At 42.5% G+C, this 25,632-nt stretch overlaps 1 protein-coding gene across 1 annotated transcript; it reads right to left on the bottom strand.

Moving 5' to 3' along the window:
- Positions 1–10,587: 10,587 nt before the first annotated feature.
- LOC138906841 (uncharacterized) lies at positions 10,588–15,314 on the bottom strand. The gene is made up of 5 exons (XM_070196546.1): positions 15,134–15,314; positions 14,337–15,037; positions 12,154–12,739; positions 11,669–11,723; positions 10,588–10,648 (listed from the first exon to the last, which is right to left on the bottom strand). Exons 1-5 carry the CDS (start codon positions 15,312–15,314, stop codon positions 10,588–10,590), a joined length of 1,584 nt encoding a protein of 527 aa, XP_070052647.1.
- Between the last annotated feature and the right edge of the window lie 10,318 nt (positions 15,315–25,632).

Genomic DNA, 25,632 nt, shown 5'->3' with positions numbered 1-25,632 from the left:
AATCACGTCTGATTGACCTCAAACTTTGCACACAAGTCACAAATGACACCACGAACCTACTCCCACTTCTAAAAATCCAATCCGACCCCGATATCTAAAAGTCCACTCCCAGTCAAACTTTTCAAAATTCTAACTTTCGCCATTTCAAGCCTAATTCTACTATGGACCTCAAAATCACAATTCGGACGCGCTCCTAGGTCCAAAATACCTAACGGAGCTAACGGAACCATCAAAATTCAAATTCGAGGTCGTTTACACATAAACCAACATCCGGTCAACTTTTCCCACTTAAGCTTTCCATTATGAGACTAAGTGTCTCAATTCATTCCGAAATCTCTCCGAACCCGAACCAACTAACCCGATAAGTCATATAACAGCTATAAATCACAAATGGAGCAGTAAATGGGGGAACGGGGCTACAACTCTCGAAATGACCGGCCGGGTCGTTACATCCTCCCCCTTTTAAACAAACGTTCGTCCTCGAACGAGTATAGAAACATACCTGGATTCTCAAATAGGCATGGATATCTGCTCCGCATCTCTCGCTTGGTCTCCAAAGTAGCCTCCTCAACGGGCTGACCTTTCCATTGTACCTTCACTGAAGCTATATCCTTTGACCTCAACTTTCGAACCTACCGATCCAACATGGCCACCGGCTCCACATCATAAGTCAAATCACCATCCAACTGAGTTGTGCTGAAATCCAAAATATGAGACGGATCACCAACATACTTCCAGAGCATAGAAATATGAAATATTGGATGCACACTCGACAAGCTAGGTGGCAAGACAAGCTTATAAGCCACCTCTCCAATCCTTTGATGTACCTCAAAAGGCCCAATGAACCGAGGGCTCAACTTGCCCTTCTTCCTGAATCTCATAACACCCTTCATGGGTGAAACCTTCAGCAGAACCTTCTCCCCAACCATGGAAGCAACATCACGGACCTTCCTGTCGGCATAACTCTTCTGTCTGGACTGCGCCGTGCGAAGCCGCTCCTAAATCAATTTAACCTTGTCCAATGCATCCTGAACCAAGTTAGTACCCAATAGCCTAGCCTCCCCCGGCTCGAACCAACCCACCAAAGATCTACACTGTCTCCTATACAAAGCCTCATACGGAGCCATCTGAATGCTCGACTGGTAGTTGTTGTTGTAGGCAAACTCCACGAGTGGCAGAAACTGATCCCAAGAACCCCCCAAAATCAATGACGCAAGCGCGTAGTATGTCCTCCAATATTTGAATAGTGCGCTCGGATTGTTCGTCCGTCTGAGGGTGAAATGATGTGCTCAACTCAACCTGGGTGCCCAAATCTCGATGTTCTGCTCTCCAGAACTGTGATGTAAATTGCGTGCCTCGATCTGAAATGATAGACTCTGGCACACCGTGAAGGCGGACGATCTCTCGGATGTAAATCTCATCCAATCGCTTTGAAGAATAAGTAGTACCAACTGGAATGAAGTGTGCGGACTTGGTCAGCCTATCCACAATCACCCAAATAGCATCCAACTTCCTCGAAGTCCGTGGGATCCCAACTACGAAATCCATGGTGATCCGCTCCTACTTCCACTTTGGAATCTCTAACCTCTGAAGCAATCCACCCGGTCTCTGATGCTCATACTTCACGTGCTGGCAGTTAAGGCACCGAGGTACAAGCCCCACTACATCTTTATTCATTCTCCTTCACTAATAGTGCTGCCTCAAGTCCTCATACATCTTCGCGGCACCCGGATGAATGGAATACTGCGAACGGTGGTCCTGTTCAAGAATCAACTCACGTAGCCCATCCACATTGGGCACACAAATCCGATCCTGCATCCTCAATACCCCATCATCCCCAATAGTCACATCTCTGGCATCACCGTGCCAAACCATGTCCTTAAGGACAAGCAAATGGGGATCATCATACTGGCGCTCTCTGATGCGATCATATAAGAAAGACCAAGAAACCACACAAGCTAGAACCCGACTAGGCTCCAAAATATCCAATCTCAATAACTGGTTAGCCAAAGCCCGAACATCAACTGCAAGAGGTCTCTCCCCAAAGATAATGAATGCAAGACTACCCATACTCACCGCCTTTCTACTCAAGTCATTGGCCACCACATTAGCCTTCCCGGAATGATACATAATGGTGATATCATAGTCCTTTAGCAGCTCCAACCATCTCCGCTGCCTCAAATTTAGATCCTTTTGTTTGAACAAGTGCTGGAGACTCTGATGATTCATAAACACCTCATAAGACACACCGTAGAGATAATGCCTCCAAATCTTTAATGCATGAACGATGGCATCTAACTCCAAATCATGAACAGGGTAGTTCCTCTCGTGAGGCTTCAACTGACGCAAAGTATAAGCGATCACTCTACCATCCTACATCAACACACACCCAATGCCGATCCGAGAAGCATCACAATACACTGTATAAGAGCCTGAAGCTGATGGCAAAACTAGAACTAGAGCTGTGGTCAAGGCAATCTTGAGCTTCTGAAAGCCCTCCTCACACTCATCCGACCACCTGAAAGGAGCACCCTTTTGGGTCAATTTGGTCAAGGGCGATGCAATAGACGAGAAACCCTCCACAAAGCGACGATAATTACTGGCCAAGCCGAGAAAGCAACAAATCTCCGTAGCTGAGAACGATCTGGGACAACTCTGAACTGCCTCTATCTTCTTTGGATCCACCTGAAGACCCTCACTGGACACCACGTCTCCCAAGAATGCTACTAAGCTGAGCCAAAATTCACACTTGGAGAACTTGGCATAAAGCTTCTCCTCTATCAACCGCTGCAACACAATCCTCAAATGCTGGGCATGCTCCTCCTAGCTACGAGAGTACACCAGGATATCATCAATGAACAATATAACAAATGAGTCGAGATAAGGCTAAAACACACTATTCATCAAATGCATGAATGTTGTTGGGGTGTTGGTCAGCCCAAAAGACATCACAAAAAACTCATAATGACCATAACGGCTCCTGAAGGCTGTCTTTAGAATATCCGAGTCCCGAATCTTCAATTGGTGATACCCAGACATCAAATCAATCTTGGAGAACACCCCCGCTCCCTGAAGCTGGTCAAATAGATCATCAATATGCGACAAAGGATACTTGCTCTTGATTGTGACTTTGTTCAACTGCCTATAATTAATACACATTCTCATAGTACCATCTTTCTTCTTTACAAACAACACCGGTGCACCCCAAGGTGACACACTAGGCTTAATGAACCCCTTATCAAGGAGTTCCTAAAGTTGCTCCTTCAATTCCTTCAACTCAGATGGTTCCATGCGATATGGTGGAATAGAAATGGGCTGAGCACCCGGCACCAAGTCAATACTAAAGTCAATCTCCCTGTCAGGTGGCATGCCCGGCAAGTCTGCAAGAAACACATCCGGAAACTCCCGCACCACCAGAACAGAATCAATAGTGGGAGCATCAGCACTAACATCCCTCACAAAGGCCAAATAAGATAAACAACTCTTCCCAACCATCCGTTGGGCCTTCAAATATGAAATCACACTACTGGGAACATAGTCTGGAGAACTTCTCCACTCAATCCTCGGCAACCCCGGCATCGCCAATGTCACAGTCTTAGCGTGACAATCTAGAACAGCATGACATGGAGACAACCAATCCATACCCAAGATCACGTCAAAATCAACCATACTAAGCAACAAGAGATCAACTCTAGTCTCTAGACTCCAATTGGTCACTACACACGACCGATATACACGATCCAAAATAATAGTATCGCCCACCGGCAAAGAGACATGAACAGATGAAACTAAGGACTCACAGAGCATATCCAGATAATGAGCAAAGTAAGATGAGACATAAGAATAAGTTGAACCAGGGTCAAATAGTACAGAAGCCTCATTGTGGCAAACTGAGACAATACCTGTGATCACTGCGTTTAAAGCAACAACATCTGGTCTGGCAGGAATAGCATAGAATCAGGCCAGACCACCACCTGATCGGCCTCCCCCTCTAGGGCGACCCCTAGCTGACTGAGCTCCACCCCGAGTTGGCTGAGCGGGTGGTGAAGTAACGGGTACTGAAGCCGTAGTATGACTCCTCTGTTGAGCTGGACCTCCCGTAAGGCAGGGACAATACCTCTTAATATTACCCATATCTCCACACTCAAAACAACCCCTCCCTGCGAATGGTGGTGGGGACTGGAGGGAGCCCCGAGCACCAGAATACCCGCTAGAAGAACCTGGTACTGATGAGCCCTGAACTGAAGGTGCATGGGACGAACTCTGAGCTGGAAGGGCACTGAGAGATGACTGGCCCTGATGTGTACTGTATGAACCATGGCCGGATGATGCATCACGGTGAACTGGACAAGCCGTCTGATCATACATATAAGGACGACCCCTGCCGTGGTAGAACTGACCTCCAGAAGGAACACCACTATAACCTCCTGACCCATGAGGCCTCTTGGCCTCCCTCTCAACCCGCTCCTGACTGCGGACCACCTTTATCAGCTGAGCAATGTCGACAACCTCATCAAAAGTAGCACCATATACCATCTCTCTAGTCACAAGCAATCACAACTGATATGTGAGGCCATCGATGAACCTCTGAATCCTCTCCCTATCAGTGGGAACCAGCCAAACTACATGATGATCCAGCTCCGAAAACCTCATCTCGTACTGCATCACAGACATGCCATCCTGACAAAGCTACTCAAACTGTCTGCGCAACTCTTTTCTATGAGACTGCGGCACAAACTTCTCTAAGAAGAGAACAGAAAACTCCTGCCATGTAAGTGGTGCTGCACCGACTGGCCTGTGCCTCTCACAAGCCTCCCACCATCTGAAGGCAATCCCAGAAATTAAAAAGTAGTAAACGAGACCCCACTGGTCTCCAGAATACCTGCTATCTGAAGCATCCGCTCGCACCTATCCAAGAAGCCCTGAGCATCCTCCGACTCAGCACCGCTAAATGATGGAGGTCGAAGCCTCCCAAATCTCTCAAGTCTCCTCTGCTCATCATAACCCATAACGGGGACTACCAGGATATGAGCAGCTACAACCGGCTAGGCTAGTAGTGACCCCGATATCTGAAGTCCCGACACTACCTGCTCTGGAGTATGGGAAATAGGGGTATGAGTACCTCCCCCGGCCTGAGAAGTGGCATGTGCGGCCTGAGCCGAAACCACCTGAGCAAGGGCAGTGCAAACTATCAATATCTGGGCCAAAGCCTCCTGAAGGCCTGGAATCACAATGGGCACAGCTGGTGCCTGAGCTGCCCCACTGGCTCAACTGTATCGGGTACCTACTCCTGAGCTAGAGCAACTGGTAGGTCTACAGGTGATGCCCTAGCTGTTTTACGAGCTACACCCCTGCCCTTACTGATCTCGCCCAAATCACACCTCAGTTTGGGGTTATGAAGCGGTCGATTACAATAATAATACCCAACTAGGAGTCGGGATCGAATCCACAGGGAGCGTAGATGGGATTAGGTATATATTTGGACTAAACACGTAAATTGTCTAAGATGCACTTCCACAAACTGTGTTTTGATTCCACTTCTAAGTTATGTTATAGTTTGCAAATGTAAAGCTAAAGAATAATATTTTTGGTGTTGTCTTTTTTTTCAAGTAAGTAAAAGATCTAGGGCTGTGACTTCCACCTAGGTGTTTGCCTAATGGGGTGTGGGCTTTAGAGCGGGTTTTGTTGGTCGGGGTGTATTATAGCAATCAACACACAATTACCCACTCAATACCTCTCGGTAATAGAGTGGTTTTGCCCAATTTGGCGTTCTCAATGACAAATGGGTAATGCACAAAACAGTTGATAGATGCTCAAGTCATGTTTTACTATTTCTAGATTCAACCCTTTAATTGAGACTATCAATTTCTTGAATTCATCCCAATTTCTTGTTGGCCAAGTTTTCCTAGACTAAGTCTCTCTTTATCAAGTAGAGACTAAGTCAAATAGGCTTGAATCAATGTTTGCAACCATTAATTCTACAATTATAACAAGAACTAGGCTAAATATTACACACCCAACCATAAACAAGCCCTAAATCAAATACCCATTAGGTACCCACACTAGGGTTGGGTCACAACCCTAGCTAGAAATTTAGCCACTCATAATGGGTGATGAAGAAAATAAAGAAGAAAAGATGATTAAACTCATATTTAATGATAAATAGATGAAAATCCAATGTAAAATTGACAAGCTATAATAAAGTTTCCTAAAACAGTAAAGAAAAACGGCTACCAACTTTCAAATGTTCCAAACTTAACCTAATTTCGTGAAAGTGGTCTATTTATACAAAGCTGGAATTTTCGGACAAAATAACCTTTTAGGAGGTTCTGCGGCCGCACAATTCTGTGTGCGGTCCACACTTTGCTGCAGCTCTTGACAGGAGTGGTTTCTGCGGCCGCACTTCTTGAGTTCTGTGGACCGCACAATTCTGGGAGCGGCCGCACATCTTGAGTTATGCGGCCCGCACAATTCTGGGTGCGGCCGCACATTTGATTTTTGCGGCCTCACAATTATAGTGCGGTCCGCAGATCTTGATTGTCTTGAATTCCCAACTCTCTAAATCTTGACTTATGCGGCCACACAATTATTGTGCGGTCCACACTTTGCATTGCAGCACTGTCAAGTTTTCTTCTTGTTCTGCGATCGCAGATAAAATTCTGCGGTCCGTACTTTAGCCTTTTGCCCTTGTTCCAAATCACTCCTTCTGGATTTGAATTTCATCACTTTGACTCATTTTCCAATACTCCTGCAAGTAAGCATATTTCATCAGTTTTCGGGAATACCTTTAAGTATTTTTGAACTAAAACGAAAGTCAAAAGGCGCAAATAAGTAGTCAAAATCCCCACTTATCAACTTCCCCAAACTTAAGCTTTTGCTTGTCCTCAAGAAAATAAGGTAATTCCCACCTCCAAAGGAAAAGAGCTATTTCAGCTAAGCTAAGGTGAATCAAACACACATCAATTGGGACCAACAATTACCCACACACTCATGAATCATAAACCAGGCAATGTTTTGAAGGTTAAAGCATAAATAGCTCAAATATGACACTTGAGCATCAAGGTTTGACTTTACTCATCAAGGAAGTTCGCACTTTTATGTAGGTCACTATGGATCCCAAACTCCTCCTCCTATACTCTCCATTAGCTCATCTCACTTAAGAATGTAGTACTCAATTCAATAATTTGTGAAACGTTTGCTCATCACTCTCAAAAGAATGTCACAAGTAGGCTCTAAGTACCATATGCTTGCCCCTCATGTAAATCACCACTAATGTAAGCTCACTTGGCTTGAAATCACATAGGGCTTTTTTGGCATGTAATGAAGGCTTTTGGACTAAGGTAGGAAATGTTGGAATAGAACGGGTTCATCTTTCCTTAAGCACTCCATTTTCTCTTTATGGCTCATGCTTTGCCGGCTCTTTGATTCATTTTCTTTTTCCTTAGGGGAACTAGAGAGACTTGACATCACTCTTTCTTGGTCATGTATTCATTTTCTCCTTATTTGTTTTCTCCATGCTTTGCACTTTTGCTTTTCTTTGAATCCCTTCAACTCTTCAAGTTATTCACTTTCTTTTTGTGTTTTTCTTTTGTTCTTTCTTTTCTTCATTTATTTTCTCTTTTTGTATCTTGATACCACTTTCAAACTCCCCGTCTTTGCCAATTTTCTTCTCATGAGTGTTAAGAAAAGCTCGGGTGCCAAGAGAGGGTCAATACAAAACGGGTAAAGGCTTGTAACATGGTTATCAAATAAGAAAGGCTTTAAGCTCAAAAGGGTTGACTAGGGATAATATCATTGGTGGGCCATGAAAAATTTCAAAACGGGCCAAGGATAATATCATTGGTGGGCCATGAAAAATTTCAAAACGGGCCAAGGATAGCCTACAATCACTTTTTAAGCCAAACAAAACTTAGAATTTCGCCTAGAAATACATTCGGGGCAAGTTCTTGACCATTCGCACGGGTACTTGGACTTGTAACAAAACATCTCACCTCTCACGTGGCTGGATTGTTCAAGAGGATAGAGGCAAGGGCCCACAACAACCGTATTCAAGATTGAAAATCTCTAATGGTTCAACTAAACCACTCGATGATTGCCTAAGTCAACACAAGAGTCACAAGGTCACTAACTAGAGCCATTTCTTTCCAAGAACTTGTTTTTAACCATAAACGTGTAGTTAAGTGCTTGACCCTCTTATTCATTATTACTACTGTTTTTATCTAATCATAAAAAACGAACTCAATTCCTTAAGAAGGTTGTCACGCCATCCATCGTTGGGAAGAGCCACCCGGTTCACACAAAAACCACCTTTGGAAAAAGCCGTGACATTAAGAAAACCAAAGGCTTATTGATCACTTAAACATAAAAAGAAGCTACCAAATCAACAAGAAGCTATTAAAGTAAATAAGAAGCTAAACTACTAAGAAACAAAATAAAGAAGCTATGAAGTAACTACTAAAAGTAAAAATGAATACACAAGCCGAGAATGGGAAAACGAATATATACATCAATAGAGAGGGAGGAATATATATACATAATGAAAAAGAAAATATAGATAAAATGAGAGTATTATCGTTATTACAGGCCAATGTCAAATGTCATATCAAATCAAAAATAGATCACCCCCTGAATAAGAATAAGTGTTGTCCTCAATGCTTAATAAAAATCAAAATAAGAGGGGAAAGAGTATAGAGGACTCCCTATGTGGTCTCGGTATCCATAGCAGCATCACCTTCCTCAGGCACCTCCAACTGGATCTCATCATCCTCTGCTCGGGGAGAAACTGGGTTGGTGAACATCTGTAGCACCGCCTCAGTAGTGTGGGTTGCACGGTCTAGCTCCTCAGACTGGCCAGGTGGTGCCACTGCTGTTGTTGGGTCTACTGGTACTGATGGATGCGTCTCTATCAGTAAGTCAAATGGAAAATCCCCAGTGGCTACTATCTTGGTCACTTCTTGTCTCAATTTGTCCAATGATTTTCTTGAGGCCTGTGATTTTCTCATCTTCTTCACCTGTTTACCCAACTGCTCAATAGCTCCCCCATGTGCCACCAATGTATCTATGATGGTCTTCTGATTGTCCAAAATCTTCTTCAATGTTTCCTCCACTGATGAAGGAATCTGGGGTGCTAAGGTAGAGGTCTGATCTGCAACAGCACTGGATAGATCAGACAGCTTTGCAGAAGCTGTCTGTATCCAGTTGTTGAGACTCGCCAGAATATGGGAGACTCGCAGCACAAATAGTGGATAAGTTGAGGAGGAAGGCACTGATACCAATGCTGATGGCCCTAAAGATGGACATGGTGGCATGGCAGCTGTCTCGGTGGAAGGCCCGGCAGTTGTGGAAGGCATGGAAGTTGTATAAGGCATAGAAGTAGAATCTATAACTACCACCGATGGCTCACCAGACTGGCCTACGGTAGTAGTCGACTTACCCTTGTTTTTCGGGCTACTTGAGTCCTTCAAAGAGTACCAGGAAAAGGGCTGCTTAGCCCTTACCTTCGTATCAAATCTCTTGGGCTCCACCCTTGTATCCGTGAGATACTCTGTGATTGTGTTGGGATACGGATAGGAGCTTTCACCCTGCCTGACAACCAGAGACATGTTGGCCGACATGATGGCACCCACATTAATTAGGAACCCGGCCATGATAGATGCAACTAAGACTGCCCGGGGGATTGGAAGGTTGTTTTCATTCCGGCTTGGGTCTATGCGACTGCATCCAAATGTTTTCCACCCTTTTGCTTCAAAGTTGAGGGTGTTCCGCAAAATAGTAACCCCTGTTGTGCTCCATGGTGGTGGTGGTCCTGGAGCTGCAAGTATCTCAGCTAGCCAAGGGCGAGCTGCGTTACCAAGTGCGAACTACTATAAATACTGCACCGGCTCCATATCCTCGAACCCTAAATAAGTGTTCAGGGTGCTCTGATCAAATCGTACTTTCAAGTTCCGCACCTTAGTCACCTTAGTCCCCTTCTTGATGTGCACCACATTGGCGTAGAACTCCTGGACTAAGTGTTCCTTGGTATCCAATATGCTTTTCGTGAACCATTTCCACCTTTTTCTTTCCCGAAATTGTCTAAACATATTCGGGTTGTATCTATCCAGATCTTTCAATACAAACTGCCGCTCAAGAGTGAGCGATCTCTGCGGCCACCACTCACAGAACCTATTGAATGCAGTCATGTTCAAAAACCTATCTTCCCAAACTTTCTTCTTCTTTGACCTCTCCAGGCCTGCAACTCTGGTATCACTCCCCGACCGTCATCTGGAATATCAACATCATCATCAACTATGACGGGTGCGGCGGGGGCATGAGTAGATGAGGGCTCTGTAGCCTGACTGTTCCCTTCCGATCCCTCAGAATTACTCTCAGAAGAGGCAGGCTCGTCTCTCAGTCGGTATCTGCCCTGGGGCATCTGTGGCTGTGTTTGCACAATAGGCTGCCTTTGCACTAAGTTGCACTCTGATGCTTCCCTAGACGAGGCATATGAATTTGATTCGGAGGGCTATGGCTGTCTACCTCGGCCTATTGTTGCCTTCTTACTAATCACTCTTTGCACGGAGAGTGGTAGGATACCCCTGCCTTGGCCTAGGGAGGGTTCACCCCTCCCTTTGGAAGTGTCACCACGTCCTCTTGATCTAACCATTTTCTACAATACATAGCAACATGAGTCAGTCAAAGTTCAAACACAGACTATAAAACAGTTGCAGATAAAACAGTGGGCAAGAGGGGGAAGTGTGGCCCGTACAATTTTGAGTGTGGTCGTAGATTGCCTTGTGCGGACCGCACAATTTTGAAGTGCGGCCTCACAATTGAAGTGCGGACCGCAAAATTTTGAATACGGCCGCACAATTCCATGTTCAGTAAAACCACTTCTCTGAAGTTTGGATCTGCGGTTGCACAAACTTTTATGCGGCCGCAGATCATTTTCTACGGACCGCACAATTTTGAATGTGGTCCGCACATTAAATGCACAGACTTGCCCTAAAACTAAGGATCTGTGGACTGCACAATTTCATGTGCGACCGCAGACTACAAAATTAAACGGCACTGAACTTAGGTTTTTCAATTTTTTCACAATTTAGACATGGTATTGGCAAAGTAGACATGATATATGATTTACCCAACCCCCTCCCCCCCCCCAATGAGTACAAATGAAATTACCCACATAATTCTAAGCACACATGATGAATCATCTATCATTTAGGACTAAAAATAACTATACTAATTAAGAACAAAAACTAAGAAAATTTGGAAAAATTTAAACAGGAATTGAACATACCAGTGATAAAGGATGGACTAGGATATTTGAAACAATTTTTGTGCACTATTCTTGCTTTGGTGTTACGAGTTCTAAGTGCGTAAAGTTTGGAACAGTGAAATGAGGGCCTATTTATAGGTGCAGCTGAGTGTGGGCGCACAATTTTGTGTCCGGTCTGCACTCTTTACCTGGTCCTTCTGAAGATTTGTGGTCCGCACAAAATTGGGTGCGGCCGCAGATATTTGTGCGGACCTCACAATTTCAAGTGCGGCCGCAGATTGGCCAATTCTCTGCAATTTCAAACTTCAGAGAGTTGTATTTTTGGGTCTCCAGTTGTGCGGCCGCAGACTCCTTTCTGTTGTGGCATGCAAGGTTGTGCAGTCCGCATAATAAATATGCGGTCCGCACTTTTTCAACACTAAGCCATTATTTAGAGCACAGTTCCTGCAAAGCACACCCATTCCTGCAATTCACTTCAAAACCAGTTAGCACAAAACAGAACCTATCTAAAAAGAAGAAAAAGAGAAATAAAAAGAAACATGGGTTGCCTCCCAAGAAGTGCCTGATTTAACACCGCGGCACGACGTAGATTACCATCAATCACTTGAAATGAATTAATGCCACGATGTGATCATCATCAACCTTTCCAAGATAATGCTTCACCCGATAACCATTGACTCTAAACACTTCATCATTTTTATTCTTCAAGTCTAATGCACCAAAGGGTGTCACCTTTACAACCTCAAACGGACCGCTCAACTTAGACTTCAACTTTCCCGGAAACATCCGTAACCGAGAATTGAATAATAACACAAGATCACCTTCTTTGAACTCCTTATTCCGGATGTACTTGTCATGGAGGTACTTCATCTTCTCCTTGTATAAGTAAGAACTTGTATATGCATGGTACCGGAATTCATTAAGCTCATTCAATTGTGCCACCCTCAGGTTAGCTGCGACATCCCACTCAAGATTAAGCTTCTTCAATGACCACATAGCCTTGTGCTCAAGTTCCATCGGAAGGTGAAAAGCTTTCCCGAACACCAATCGGTATGGAGACATCCCAATCGGTGTTTTGTAAGCCGTCCTATAAGCCCATAGAGCATCATCAAGTTTCTTCGACCAATTCGTCCGGTTGGCATTCATGCTATTTGACAAAACACTATTGATCTCCCGATTGGAGACTTCCACTTGTCCGCTTGCTTGAGGATGATAAGGGGTCGAGACTTTGTGAGTGACACCATACTTGGTGAGTAAGGTATCAAAAGCTTTATTGCAAAAGTGCGATCCCACATCACTTATAAGGGCCCTTGTATTGCCAAATCTTGTAAAGATATTCTTTTTCAAAAATGCCACAACACTTCGAGCTTCATTGTTGGGAAGAGCAACGGCCTCAACCCACTTTGACATATAGTCCACAGCTACCAAAATGTATGTGTTCCCACAGGAGCTTATGAACGGTCCCATGAAACCAATCCCCTACACATCAAAAATGTAAATTTCCAAGATGGTGGTGAGGGGCATCTCATTTTTCTTAGAAATCCCACCAGCCCTTTGACATTCATCACAACGCTTGACTAGATCACTAGCGTCCTTGTAGAGGGTAGGCCAATAGAATCCACAACTCAACACTTTTGCTGTCGTTCTCGCTCCACCATGTTGACCACCATATGGTAAAGAGTGAAAAGCCTCAAGAATTTTCACTTGTTCTTCCTCCGGCACACATCATCGAATCACACCATCGGTGCAAATTTGGAAGAGATACGGTTCATCCCAATAATAGTCAAGGAAATCCTGTTTGAGCTTGTTCCTTTGGTTTGAAGAGAACTCATTCGGTACAATACCACTCACAAGATAATTTGCTAAGTCATCAAACCATGGCATCTCGGTCATTGAAATGGCTAGAAGTTTCTAGTCGGGGAAAGAGTCATTAATCTCAAGGCCGTCTTGTGGCCTCCCCTCCTCCTCCAATCGAGACAAGTGGTGCGCCACTTGGTTTTCACTGCCTTTACAGTCTTGAATTTCGAGATCGAATTCTTGCAATAAAAGCACCCACCACATTAGCCTCACCTTTGAATCCTTTTTGCTCATTAGGTACTGAAGTGCCGCATGATCGGTGTGGACAATCACCTTTGTACCCATCGAGAATGGGCGAAACTTCTCCATAGCAAAGACAATAGCAAGGAGCTCTTTTTCGGTCACTGTGTAATTAACTTGGGCATCATTCATGGTCTTACTAGCATAGTAGATCGGGTGGAAGATTTTTTTTGATATGTTGCACCAAAACTGCTCCGACCGCCACATCACTTGTGTCTCACATGAGCTCAAAAGGCAAGCTCCAATCTGGTGCGGGGATAATAGGAGTAGTAGTCAATTTGAACTTGAGCAATTTGAATGCCTTCATGCAATCCTCATTGAAATGGAATTTTGCATCCTTCTCCAAAAGCTTACACAAGGGGTTCACCACTTTAGAAAAATCCTTGATGAAACGGCGATAGAACCCCGCATGACCCAAGAAGCTCCTCGGCCATGAAGTGACACTTCTCCCAATTTAGCACCAAGTTTGTCTTCTCACATCTTGCCAAGACCTTATCCAAGTTTGTCAAGCAATCATTAAAGGAATTCCCAACCACAGAAAAATCATCCATGAAGACCTCAAGAAAATCCTCCACCATGTCGGTGAAGATATACCGTTGAAAAGTCATCGGTGCATTGCACAACCCAAATGGCATCCGCGAGAATGCAAAAGTACCACAGGGACATGTGAAAGTAGTTTTCTCTTAGTCCTCCAGAGCAATAAGAATTTGATATAGCCGGAATATCCATCAAGGAAACAATAGAAATCACGGTCGGCCAATCTATCAAGCATCTGATCAAGGAAGAGAAGTGGGAAATGATCTTTCCTTGTGACTTTGTTGAGCTTGCGATAGCCCATACACACTCTCCACCCGGTCACCGTTCTTATAGGAATGAACTCGTTCTTGTCATTGGTGACCACAGTCATGCCCCCTTTCTTTGGGATACATTGCACCGGAGAGGTCCATGAGCTATCGGAAATAGGGTAAATAACCCCGACATCCAACCACTTAATGATCTCCTTCTTCACCACCTCTTGCATTGCTTCATTTAGTCTTCTTTGATGTTTAACGGAGGGTTTGGAATCCTCCTCCAAAATAATCTTGTGCATGCAAAAGGCAGGGCTTATACCCCGAATATCTGCCAATGTCCATCCGATAGCTTTCTTTCTCTTTTGTAGCACCGCCAAAGTAGAGTCTACTTGTACGTTAGTTAAACAAGAGGAAAGAATAACCGGTAAAGTAGAACACGTGCCAAGGAATTTATACTTGATATGTGGAGGCAATGGATTTAACTCCAAAGTGGGAAGCTCCTCGATTGAGGGCTTTGTTGGAGGAGTCTTCCGATTTTCAAGATCTAAGGACAATTTGCGGGGTTCATAAGTGTATGACCCCATTGCTTGCAATGCATTCATACATTCCACATAGCCATCCTTCTCATCATCATCATGATTAAGCAATACGGCCTCCAAAGTATCATCAACATTCATCATGGCACTAGCATCATCAATAATCACCTCGGTCACCAAGTCCACAAATGAAACTATTTCATTGCTATTCGGTTGCCTCATAGATTTGCACACATGGAAAACTACCTTTTCATCACCTACCCGGAAGGTGAGCTCGCTGGATTCCACATCAATAAGTGCCTTCCCCGTAGCAAGGAAAGGTCTACCCAAAATAATAGGCACCTCATAGTCCACTTCACAATCAAGAATCACAAAGTCCGCCGGGAGGATGAACTTATCAACTCGAACTGACACATCATCAATAATACCCAATAGTCTCTTCATAGTACGATCCACCATTTGTAGCTTCATAGAAGTGGGTTTTGGTTTCCCAATCCCCAACGTTTTGAAAACCGAGTAGGGCATCAAGTTGATACTCGCCCCTAGATCACAAAGAGCTTTGGCAAAGTCGGTGCTTCCAATGGTGCAAGGGATTGTGAAAGCGCCGGGATCTTCCAATTTAGGAGCCATTGAGCGCACAATTGTGCTCACTTAATGTGTCATCTTTATAGTCTCACAATTCATCGACCTCTTCTTTGTCACCAAATCCTTCATGAACTTTTTATATCCGGGCATTTGCTCCAAAGCCTCAACCAATGGCATATTAATAGATAAGCTCTTCATCATGTCAATGAACTTTTTGAATTGGTTCTCGCTATTTTGCTTGACGAGCCTTTGAGAGTATGGAGGAGGAGGCCTTGGCATTGGTGCCTTAGCCTTTGGCACTACCGGTTCTGGTATGTCAACAATATGTTCCCTAGACGGGTTCGCTTATTCTTAAGTCTCCTCCATATTTTCATTAATATCAATTCCCCCTTCGTCATTTGCTTGCACCACACTGTTTGGAATCTCATCTTCTTGAATCACTTGTTCATCATCCATAATTTTTCTTTGACTTGAGGTGGTTACATCCCCACCTTTTCCACTCCTTGTAGTCACGGCCATGGCATGTCCCGTATTGTTCTCACCCTTCGGGTTCACCACTGTGTCACTTGGTAGTTCCCCCTTAGGACGAGTGTTTAAAGCTTGCGAGATTTGCCCCAATTGAACTTCCAAATTGCAAATTTAAGTGTTCTGAGAGGCTAGTTGAGCATCGGAGTCGGCATTATTCTTCATCATTTGTTTAAACATGTTCTCAATTTGCCACATCTCATTATTAGAAGAGCTAGGACCATGGAAAGGGTAAGGAGGCGGGTTGCTTGGTTATTGATACATCGGGGGCCTTTGAAAACCCAATCCCCGATTCCCTTGATTATTGTTCCATCCCCCTTGGTTGTTTCCTCCCCAATATCCTTGACTTTTGCCACCCCATTTGCTTTGGTTTTTTTATTGTTCCAATTCCCTTGATTATTTTGACCATTCCAATTACCTTGGTTATTTTGATTGTTCCAATTTTCTTGATTACCTTGAGATCGCCATTGTTGTTGATTCGGGCTTTGAGAGTTGTTTTTTTGCCTTTGGAAGTTGTTCACATATTGTACTTCCTCCTCTTGTTCATTGTAAGATTCATCTTGGTCAAACCCACTATCTTCTTGCACATATTGTTCCGCACGGTTTTGCACTTGTTGACCCTTTTTGCCTTTGCTTGTTCACCATCATATTTACTCCTTCCATTGCATATACTTGCTTAGGGCCTTGAACTTGTTGAAGTTGATCTTTGACTAATTTATTCATTATGGTGGTCAACTCAAAAATTGCTTTTACATGATCATGTAATTCTTTATGTAGGTGAATCATATTTGGATCACCTTAAGGAACATTTGCTCTACTTTTCCATGCCGATGAAGTATCCTCCATTTCATCTAAGATCTCACAAGCTTCGACATATGGTGTTGTCATGAAATTTCCACCATCAAGTTGGTTGACCACGCATTGATTGGTAGTATTGATCCCCCTATAGAAATTTTATTGAATCATAGCCTCAGTCATGTCATTGTTCTGGCACTCTTTCACCATAGTTCAGTACCTCTCCCATATCTCATGCAAAGGCTCATTGGGCTCTTGTTTGAATGCTAGAATCTCGTCTCTAAGAGTAGCCATATGCCCGGGAGAAAAGAACTTGGCAATTAATTTCTCTGCCAATTCATCCCATGTATGGATGGAATGGTTTGGAAACCTTTCTAACCAATCCAAGGATTTCCCCCGTAGTGAAAAAGGAAATAGCCTCAACCTTAAAGCAACATCGGAGACATTTGTATGTTTACACCCCCAGCAAGTGTCCACAAATTCTTTCCAAGTGTTTGTACATATTTTGATTTGGAGCCCCGGTGAAGAATCCCGGTTGCTCTAGCAATGTGAGCATAACATTTGTGATTTGAAAGTTGCCCGCCCTAATGCGGGGCGGGACTATGGTACTTGCATACCCTTAATTCGGCAACACCCGGTGTGGAGCCGCTTGGTGGAGGTAGGGTGGAACGGGAACATTGTCTTGAGGCGGTCGGCCTCGTCTATATGCTTGAGGTTTAGGAGGAACCTCTTCAACTTGGTCATCTTCCACGTCCACATCCCCCAAAGGCATGTTTCCGAGAGAATCATTGTCGTTGAGAGCCATTGTTTCACCTATAATGGTTTCACTAAAAAGATTAGTAACACAGAAGGTAAAGAAGACAATTCACACACAAAACCAAATATATAGCTAAATCCATTTTTTATGCTCCCCGGCAACGGCGCCAAAAATTGATCTCGCCCAAATCACACCTCAGTTTGGGGTTGTGAAGCGGTTGATTGCAAGAATAATACCCAACTAGGATTCAGGATCGAATCCATAGGGAGCATAGATAAGATTAGGTATATATTTGGACTAAACACGTAAATTGTCTAAGATGCACTTCCAAAAACTGTGTTTTGATTCTACTTCTAAGTTATGCTACAGTTTGCAAATGTAAAACTAAAGAATAATATTTTTGGTGTTGTCTTTTTTTTTCAAGTATGTTAAAGATATAGGGTTGTGACTACCACCTAGGTGTTTGCCTAACGTGGTGTGGGCTTTAGAGCGGGTTTTGTTGGTCGGGATGTATTATAGCAATCAACACACAATTACCCACTCAGTACCTCTCGATAATAGAGTGGTTTTTCCCAATTTGGCTTTCTCAAGTCCAAATGGGTAATGCACAAAACAATTGATAGATGCTCAAGTCGAGTTTTACTATTTCTAGATTCAACCCTTTAATTGGGACTATCAATTTCTTAAATTCATCCCAATTTCTTGTTGGCTAAGTTTTCCTAGATTAAGTCTCTCTTTCTCAAGTAGAGACTAAGTCAAATAGGCTTGAATCAATATTTGCAACCATTAATTCTACAATTATAACAAGAACTAGGCTAAATATTACACACCCAACTATAAACAAGCCCTAAATCAAACACCCATTAAGTACCCACACTAGGGTTGGGTTATAACCCTAGCTAGAAATTTAGCTACTCATAGTGGGTGATGAAGAAAATAAAGAAGAAAAGATGCTTAAGCTCATATTTAATGATAAATAGATGAAAATCCAATGTAAAATTGGCAAGCTATGATAAAGTTTCCTAAAACAGTAAAGAAAAATGGCTACCAACTATCAGATGTTCCAAACTTAACCTAATTTCGTGAAAGTAGTCTATTTATACAAAGCTGGAATTTTTGGACAAAATTGCCCTTTAGGAGGTTCTGCGACCGCACAATTCTGTGTGCCGTCCGCACTTCTTAAGTTCTGCAGACCGCACAATTCTGGGAGCGGCCGCACATCGTGAGTTCTGCGGCCCGCACAATTCTGGGTGCGGTCTCACAATTATAGTATGGTCCGTAGATCTTGATTGTCTTGAATTCCCAACTCTCTGAACCTTGACTTCTGCGGCCGCACAATTATTGTACGGTCCGCACTTTGCATTGCAGCACTGTCAAATTATCTTCTTGTTCTGCAGCCACAGACAAAATTTTGCGGTCCGCACTTTAGCCTTTTTGCTTGATTTTTGTGCTTGTTCCAAATCACTCCTTCTGGAGTTGAATTTCATCACTTTGGCTCATTTTCCAATACTTCTACAAGTAAGCATATTTCATCAGTTTTCGAGAATACCTTTAAGTATTTTTGAACTAAAACGAAAGTCAAAAGGCGCAAATAAGTAGTCAAAATCCCCACTTATCACTTACCGCGGCCTCAACCGTGACCTTGGCCTCTCGCGGCCCTAGCTGGTGGTACTGGTTGCTGTCCATCCTGGCCAGTAGTGCGTGTCCTCACCATCATTGAGAGAATAGAATAATAGAATCTTAGTTACCGGAATCAACAAATCTACACGACAAGAATACAAGAATATGAAATTTCCTAAGGGTTCGGCAGCCTCTCGACGATAAGTGCAGACATCTCCGTACTGATCCGCAAGACTCTACTAAACCTGCTCATGACTCGTGAGACCTATGTAACCTAGGCTCTGATACCAACTTGTCACGACACAAAACCAATTGTTGTGACGGCGCCTATCGTGGAACTAGGCAAGCCAACTACTCAACTAGTTCAACCAAATAAAAACTTTGAAAATTAAACAGAAGTAGTTAATATTTAAGAAAGACCAATTAAAAAATGAAATAAAACCACAACACAATACAAATCTCTCCCAAAAATTGGGGTGTCATGAAGTACATGAGCATTTATACCAGGATACAGCCTACTCCAATGTATGAGGAATAAGAACTGAAATAAAAATAAAGATAATGAAGGGGGGTCAAGGCCTGCGAACTCTATGCATCAACCTTGATAGTCTCCGAGATCTCGACTCCTCGCTCGGCAGCTGCCATAATCGGAAGCACCTGGATATGCACACGAGGTGCAGGGTGAGTACAACCAACTCAATAAGTAACAAATCCAAACGGTGGACTGAAAGTAGTGACGAACTCAACCGGCACAGTTCAATACAAAAAATAACAGTGCAGAAAGGTAGACATGCTTTCGAATTCGATAGATATCTCAAAACAGTAAAAATGGATAAAATCTAAATGATATGAAGAATATAACTTCTCTGCTCAATGCACAGGTTGTATATGATGCACCATGCTGACAACCTCATGTGCTCCCACTCTCAAATGCTCAATCACTCAATACTGTATATGGCCCATACGGCCCAGGGAAGATCCATCCCGGAATATATACATCACTGACCATCCGTCACCCAGTACCGAGTAAGGCCAATCCAGCCCGTGGAAAAGATCCATCTCCAAGTATATTATGCTTCAGACAAGATCCATGTCTAGGGAAGATCCATCCCTTAATATAATCAACGGCGCTCACTAGGGGTGTGTGCAGACTCCGGAGGGGCTCCTTCAGCCCAAGCGCTATCATAAATCAGTATAACTGTTGCGGCGTGCAGCCCGATCCCATAAATGCCACTCATAATCAGTCCCTCGGCCTCACTCAGTCATCAATCTCTGCAGTCTCTCTCTCACGGGCTCACAGTGTCATGATACTAGCCCGAAAATAATGATATTATGTATTAATAAATAACAACAGAGACTGAGATATGATATGAAATGAATGAATATGACTGAGTACGAAATATCAATGAAATCAATAAGACAACAACAAAAAACGACCATTATGGGTCCCAACAGTACCGACATAAAGCCTAAACATGATATCTAGCATGAGTGATAGCTCAATTACTTTATCACATTATGAAAACACGAATATCAACAAGATAGAACCACTAGACAGTGCCATGGAATCGACTAGGTCACAATTCTCACGGTGCACGCCCGCACCCGTCACTTGGCATGTGTGTCACCTTAATACCAATCACATAACACATAAGTTCGGGGTTTTGAACCCTGAGAACCAAGTTTAGAAGTGTTACTTACCTCAATCCGAACAAATCCCTACTCCAATACGTCTTTGCCTCGCAAGTCGGCCTCCAAATGACCCAAATCTAGCCACAAGTATACAATATAATAAATACGGACTAAAGGAATCAATTCTACAAGAAATTACGAAGTTATAACTCAAAAATCCGAAATCGGCTCAAACCCTCCCCCCTCCCCTGGGCCCACATCTCAAAATCCAACAAAAGTCACAAAACCTGAAAGCTCATTCACTCACGAGTCTAGTCATACCAAATTCATCAAAATCCGACACCAATTGGTCATTCAAATCCCCAAAATCAACTCTCCAAATCCCTAGCCTCAAACCCCCAAATTACACCTCAAAAATACACCATCTAGGTGGAAAATCAATGGGGAAACATAATTATTGAAAAAAAATGAACACAAGGAACTTACCTCAAGAATTCCCTTAAAAATCCTCACAAAAACCTCCACAATCCGAGCTCAAAATGTTAGAAAATGAAGAAAATCGTGGACCCTTATGTTTATATGTTCTGCCTAGTCAAACCGCACCTGCGGTCCCAAAATCCGCTTCTGCGGTCCTGCTCTTGTGGTGAAATCTCCGCATTTATGGAATTCACTTACCCAGTATGCCTTTGCTTTTGTGATGCCCAGTCCACTTTTGCGGACACGCTCTCCTGCGAAGGGCCATCCGCTTCTGCGAAATTGCCTCACCAAGAGCCCATGCGCTTCTGCGATCCAACACCCGCATCTGCGAACACGCAGGTGCGGAAAGGACCTCGCACCTGTGACCTCTGCCAGCCTCCTTTTTGACCGCTTCTGCGTCCCCTTCCTCACTTCTGCGAGCTCGCATATGTGGTTCCCAATCAGTAGGTGCGATTACACCAGTAGTTGCGTATCTTCAGCAATTCTTCAACTTCAAACCTTGGTCCGTTAGCCACCCGAAATCAACCCGAGGCCCCCCCGGGACCTCAACCAAACATACCAACAAGTCTTAAAACATCATACGAACTTAGTCAAGCCTTTAAATCACCTCAAACAACATCAAAAACATGAATCGCACCCCAATTCAAGCCTAATGAACTTTGAAATTTCCAAATTCTACAAACGACGCCGAAACTTATCAAATCACATTCGATTGACCTTAAACTTTGCACACAAGTCACAAATGATACCACGAACATACTCCCACTTCCGGAAATCCAATCCGACCACGATATCAAAAAGTCTACTCCCGGTCAAACTTTCTAAAATTCCAACTTTCGCCATTTCAAGCCTAATTCTACTACAGACCTCCAAATCACAATCCGGATGTGCCCCTAAGTCCAAAATCACCTAACGGAGCTAACGGAACCATCAAAATTCAAATTCAAGGTCGCTTACACATAAGTCAATATCCGGTCAACTTTTCCAACTTAAGCTTTCCATTATGAGACTAAGTGTCTCAATTCATTTCGAAATCTCTCCGGACCCGAACCAACTAACCCGATGAGTTATATAATAGCTATAAAGCACAAATGGAGTAGTAAGTAGGGGAACGGGGCTACAACTCTCGAAATGACCGACCGGATCGTTATATTTAGGCTCTCCCAAAGATGGATAACGTAACATCCTTGGAATCTGAGGGACATCAAGGTAGTCGTCATCTTTTAAATACATCTGGGAAGCGCTCATATAACCAAACACATAATGGATATGAAAATCTGTATACTCAGTTGCATTGGTTTTGTCCGTTTGTCCAAAGCATGTTTCATTGAGGTAATAAGCTTTTCATAAAGTGCATTACCCCAAGGATAATTAAGACAAGCCTCATCGTCTTTAACAATAGCTGCATACTCCCCTAACACAGTTGATTCATGCTTTTTTCCAAACAAAATAGATACCACAATAAGAATTTCCATAAGCTTCACAACATCTTCATCACTCTCGTATACATGTTTGAAATTCACATCATCCTTTTTAATTTGATTCCGTATCATATACTCTTGAATGTCCTTCAAGGTCACACCCTTAGACTTCCCAAAATAGCATTTAAGAATCTTACTCTCTCGTTTAATTGGTTTTTCAATATTATGTATTGTGATCCTCAAGCTTCACATAATGTGAAAGTCTTCTGGCTTGAACGACACATCACGACCAAAAATCTTGAAACTAATGGAATCTCAATCATTGGTGAATACGCGAGAAAGAATCAAACAATGAATCAACTTCATGTTGCAATGGAATTTCTCCATAGCCATGATATACCAAAATGTACCATTATTCAGCTTCTGCTGTTATGCAGGAGTCAAGAAAGATACAATTAAACCCTTCAAATCGTATTCTAGGTGCTATAGGTGCTTTGGATTTCCCAGATGCCATATGTTCAAAAATATTACAGGTGAAAAAATATAACTTCAGAACATTATCAAAATAATCATTAAAAACTTCAGCACAATTTGGCTTAAGTTATATTTTAAAGTCCTCTAACTTTAGAGAAATACATAACAAAACTTCAGCTCTAAGAATGCTGAAGTTCGGCAAATACAGAATAAAATTTCAGCTCTAAGAATACTGAAGTTCAGCAATTATAGAACAAAAACTTCAGCCAAAACATGTTGTAGTTTTACAAATACAGAACACAACTTCAACTCCAATAATGCTGAATTTCATTAAAAACAAAACAAAAACTGCAGACAAAACGTACTTTACTTTTACAAAACACAAAACAAAACTTCAGCTCCTAGAATTAAATTATCTTTGAAGTATTATAAACTTCAGACTTTAATAACATCATCTTTTCGAGTCTCCAAATTCTTAAAAATTTCAAACGTCTCCAACAATGACTGAAGAATATATAGAATTTTCATAAAAACACAAAAAAAAAACCTTAAACACTAATCGTAAAAGTAAAACCTACAAAACTAGTGCACTGATGAAAGTATAACCTAGGAAACCATTTTGGCTCAAATAAAAAAATAAAAATGATTCAACTAAGATTACTATCAACAAAAAAATCCAGAAATTAAATCATAAAAGTAATCCTAAATTAAAACCCCATACACAGTTAATGCATTGTACAAAAGTAACCATTAAAATCGTACATGTGATTATACTTAATTTTAGTTGAGAAGAAACAATTGGTAATCAAACAGAATTGTAACGAACTGGCCAGTCATTTTGAATATTATAGCCCCGTCCCCCCATTTACAGCTTATCCTGTGTTCAATTATAATTATGTGACTTGTCGGGGAGTTTTCAGAATGAATTGGAACACTTAGTTCCAAGATTTAAAGCTTAAGTTGAAATGGTTTACCGGATATTAGCTTATGTGTAAATGACCTCGGAATAGAGTTTGATGATTCCAATAGCTCTGTATGATAATTTTGGACTTAAGAGTGTGTCCGGAAAATTATTTGAAAGTCCGTAGTTAAATTAGCTTGAAATGGCAAAAATAGGAAATTTTAAGTTTGGAAGTTTGACCGAGGAGTTGACCTTTTGATATTAGGGTCGGAATCCAGTTCTGAAAAATTTCATAGGCCCGTTATGTCATTAATGACTTGTGTGCAATATTTGAGGTGAATCGGACTTGATTTAATAGGTTTCGGCATCGAATATAGAAGTTGGAATTTCTTAGTTTCATTAAGCTTGAATTGGGGTATGATTCGTGTTTTTAGCATTGTTTGATGTGATTTGAGGCCTCGACTAAGTTCGTATGATGTTTTAGGACTTGTCGGTATAATTGGTTGAGGCCCGGGGGCCTCGAGTGAGTTTCAGATGGTTAACGGATCAAATTTTGAACTTAGAGGAAATCGGAAAATTTTGCCTTCTGGTGCAATCACACCTGTAGACATTTTCTCGCAGGTGCGAGCTCGCAGAGCGAGCTTGGCATCGCAGAAGCGTGAGGTCCACAAAAGCGAACGAAACCTCGCAGAAGAGAGTCCGCAGAAGCGGACTGCTATCCGCAGAAGTGCGCTGAGCCGCAGAAGCATTGAAGCCCTCGCATCTGTGTGACCGCAGATGCGGCCAAGTGAGTCGCAGATGCAAAAAGCCCTGGACTGAATATAATCAAAGGGGTTGCGGGATTTTTTCATTTTGGACCTTTCAAACACTGGTTGAGGCGATTTTTGAGCGAGAATTCACAGGAAATCTTGAGGTAAGTCACTTATGATCATTGTTAGTTAATAATATTGAATTATCATTGAGTATTTCGACTTGATTACGTGTTTTTGAGGTGAAATTCGAGGATTTGGGCCTAGTGATTTGAAAATAGGATTTGAGGGTTTGAAGGTTGAGTTGATGTCGGAATTTGGTAAAATTACTGTGGTTGAACTCGTGGTTGAATGGGCGTTCATATTTTGTAACTTTTGTCGGGTTCCGAGATGTGGGCCCCACTAATGGTTTTTGAGTTGAATTTCAGATTTTAGTTCGGAAATTTAGTATCTTCATATGGAATTGATTCCTATAATTCGTGTTGACTGTATCGAATTAATTGTGACTAGATACGAGGTGTTCGTAGTCCGATTCGCAAGGCAAAGGCATATTGGAACAAAGAACTTGCACGGTTTGAGGTAAGTAACACTTCTAAACTTGGTTTTTTAGGGTATAAATGCCTGAATTTCGTGTTATATGAATTGTTTGGAGGTAACGCACATGCTAGGTGATGGGCGTGCACTATAGAAATTATGACTTAATTGATTTCGTGGAGTTGCATAATCAAATAATCATGTCATTATCCACATATCCTCCACGTGTCAGGAAATTGAGCTGAGACTCATGTTAAAGATCAGGTTTAGGCTACGTACCGATATTTTTGGGACCCACAAAGGTCTTATTGCTATTGAATCACTTGTTTAAATTTAGAAATTTTGAACTCACTCACATCTATCATTTGCATATCATATCGCAGTCTCTGTTGTCATTCATTGATACATCATATCATCATGTCGGGTTGATTTTCATGTCATTGAGAACCCGAGAGACTGGAGATTTTGAGTAATATTT

Source organism: Nicotiana tomentosiformis, chromosome 1 (assembly GCF_000390325.3).
Source record: "Nicotiana tomentosiformis chromosome 1, ASM39032v3, whole genome shotgun sequence".
Taxonomy (NCBI): Eukaryota; Viridiplantae; Streptophyta; class Magnoliopsida; order Solanales; family Solanaceae; genus Nicotiana; species Nicotiana tomentosiformis.
This window is presented reverse-complemented; position numbering and strand designations above follow the sequence as displayed.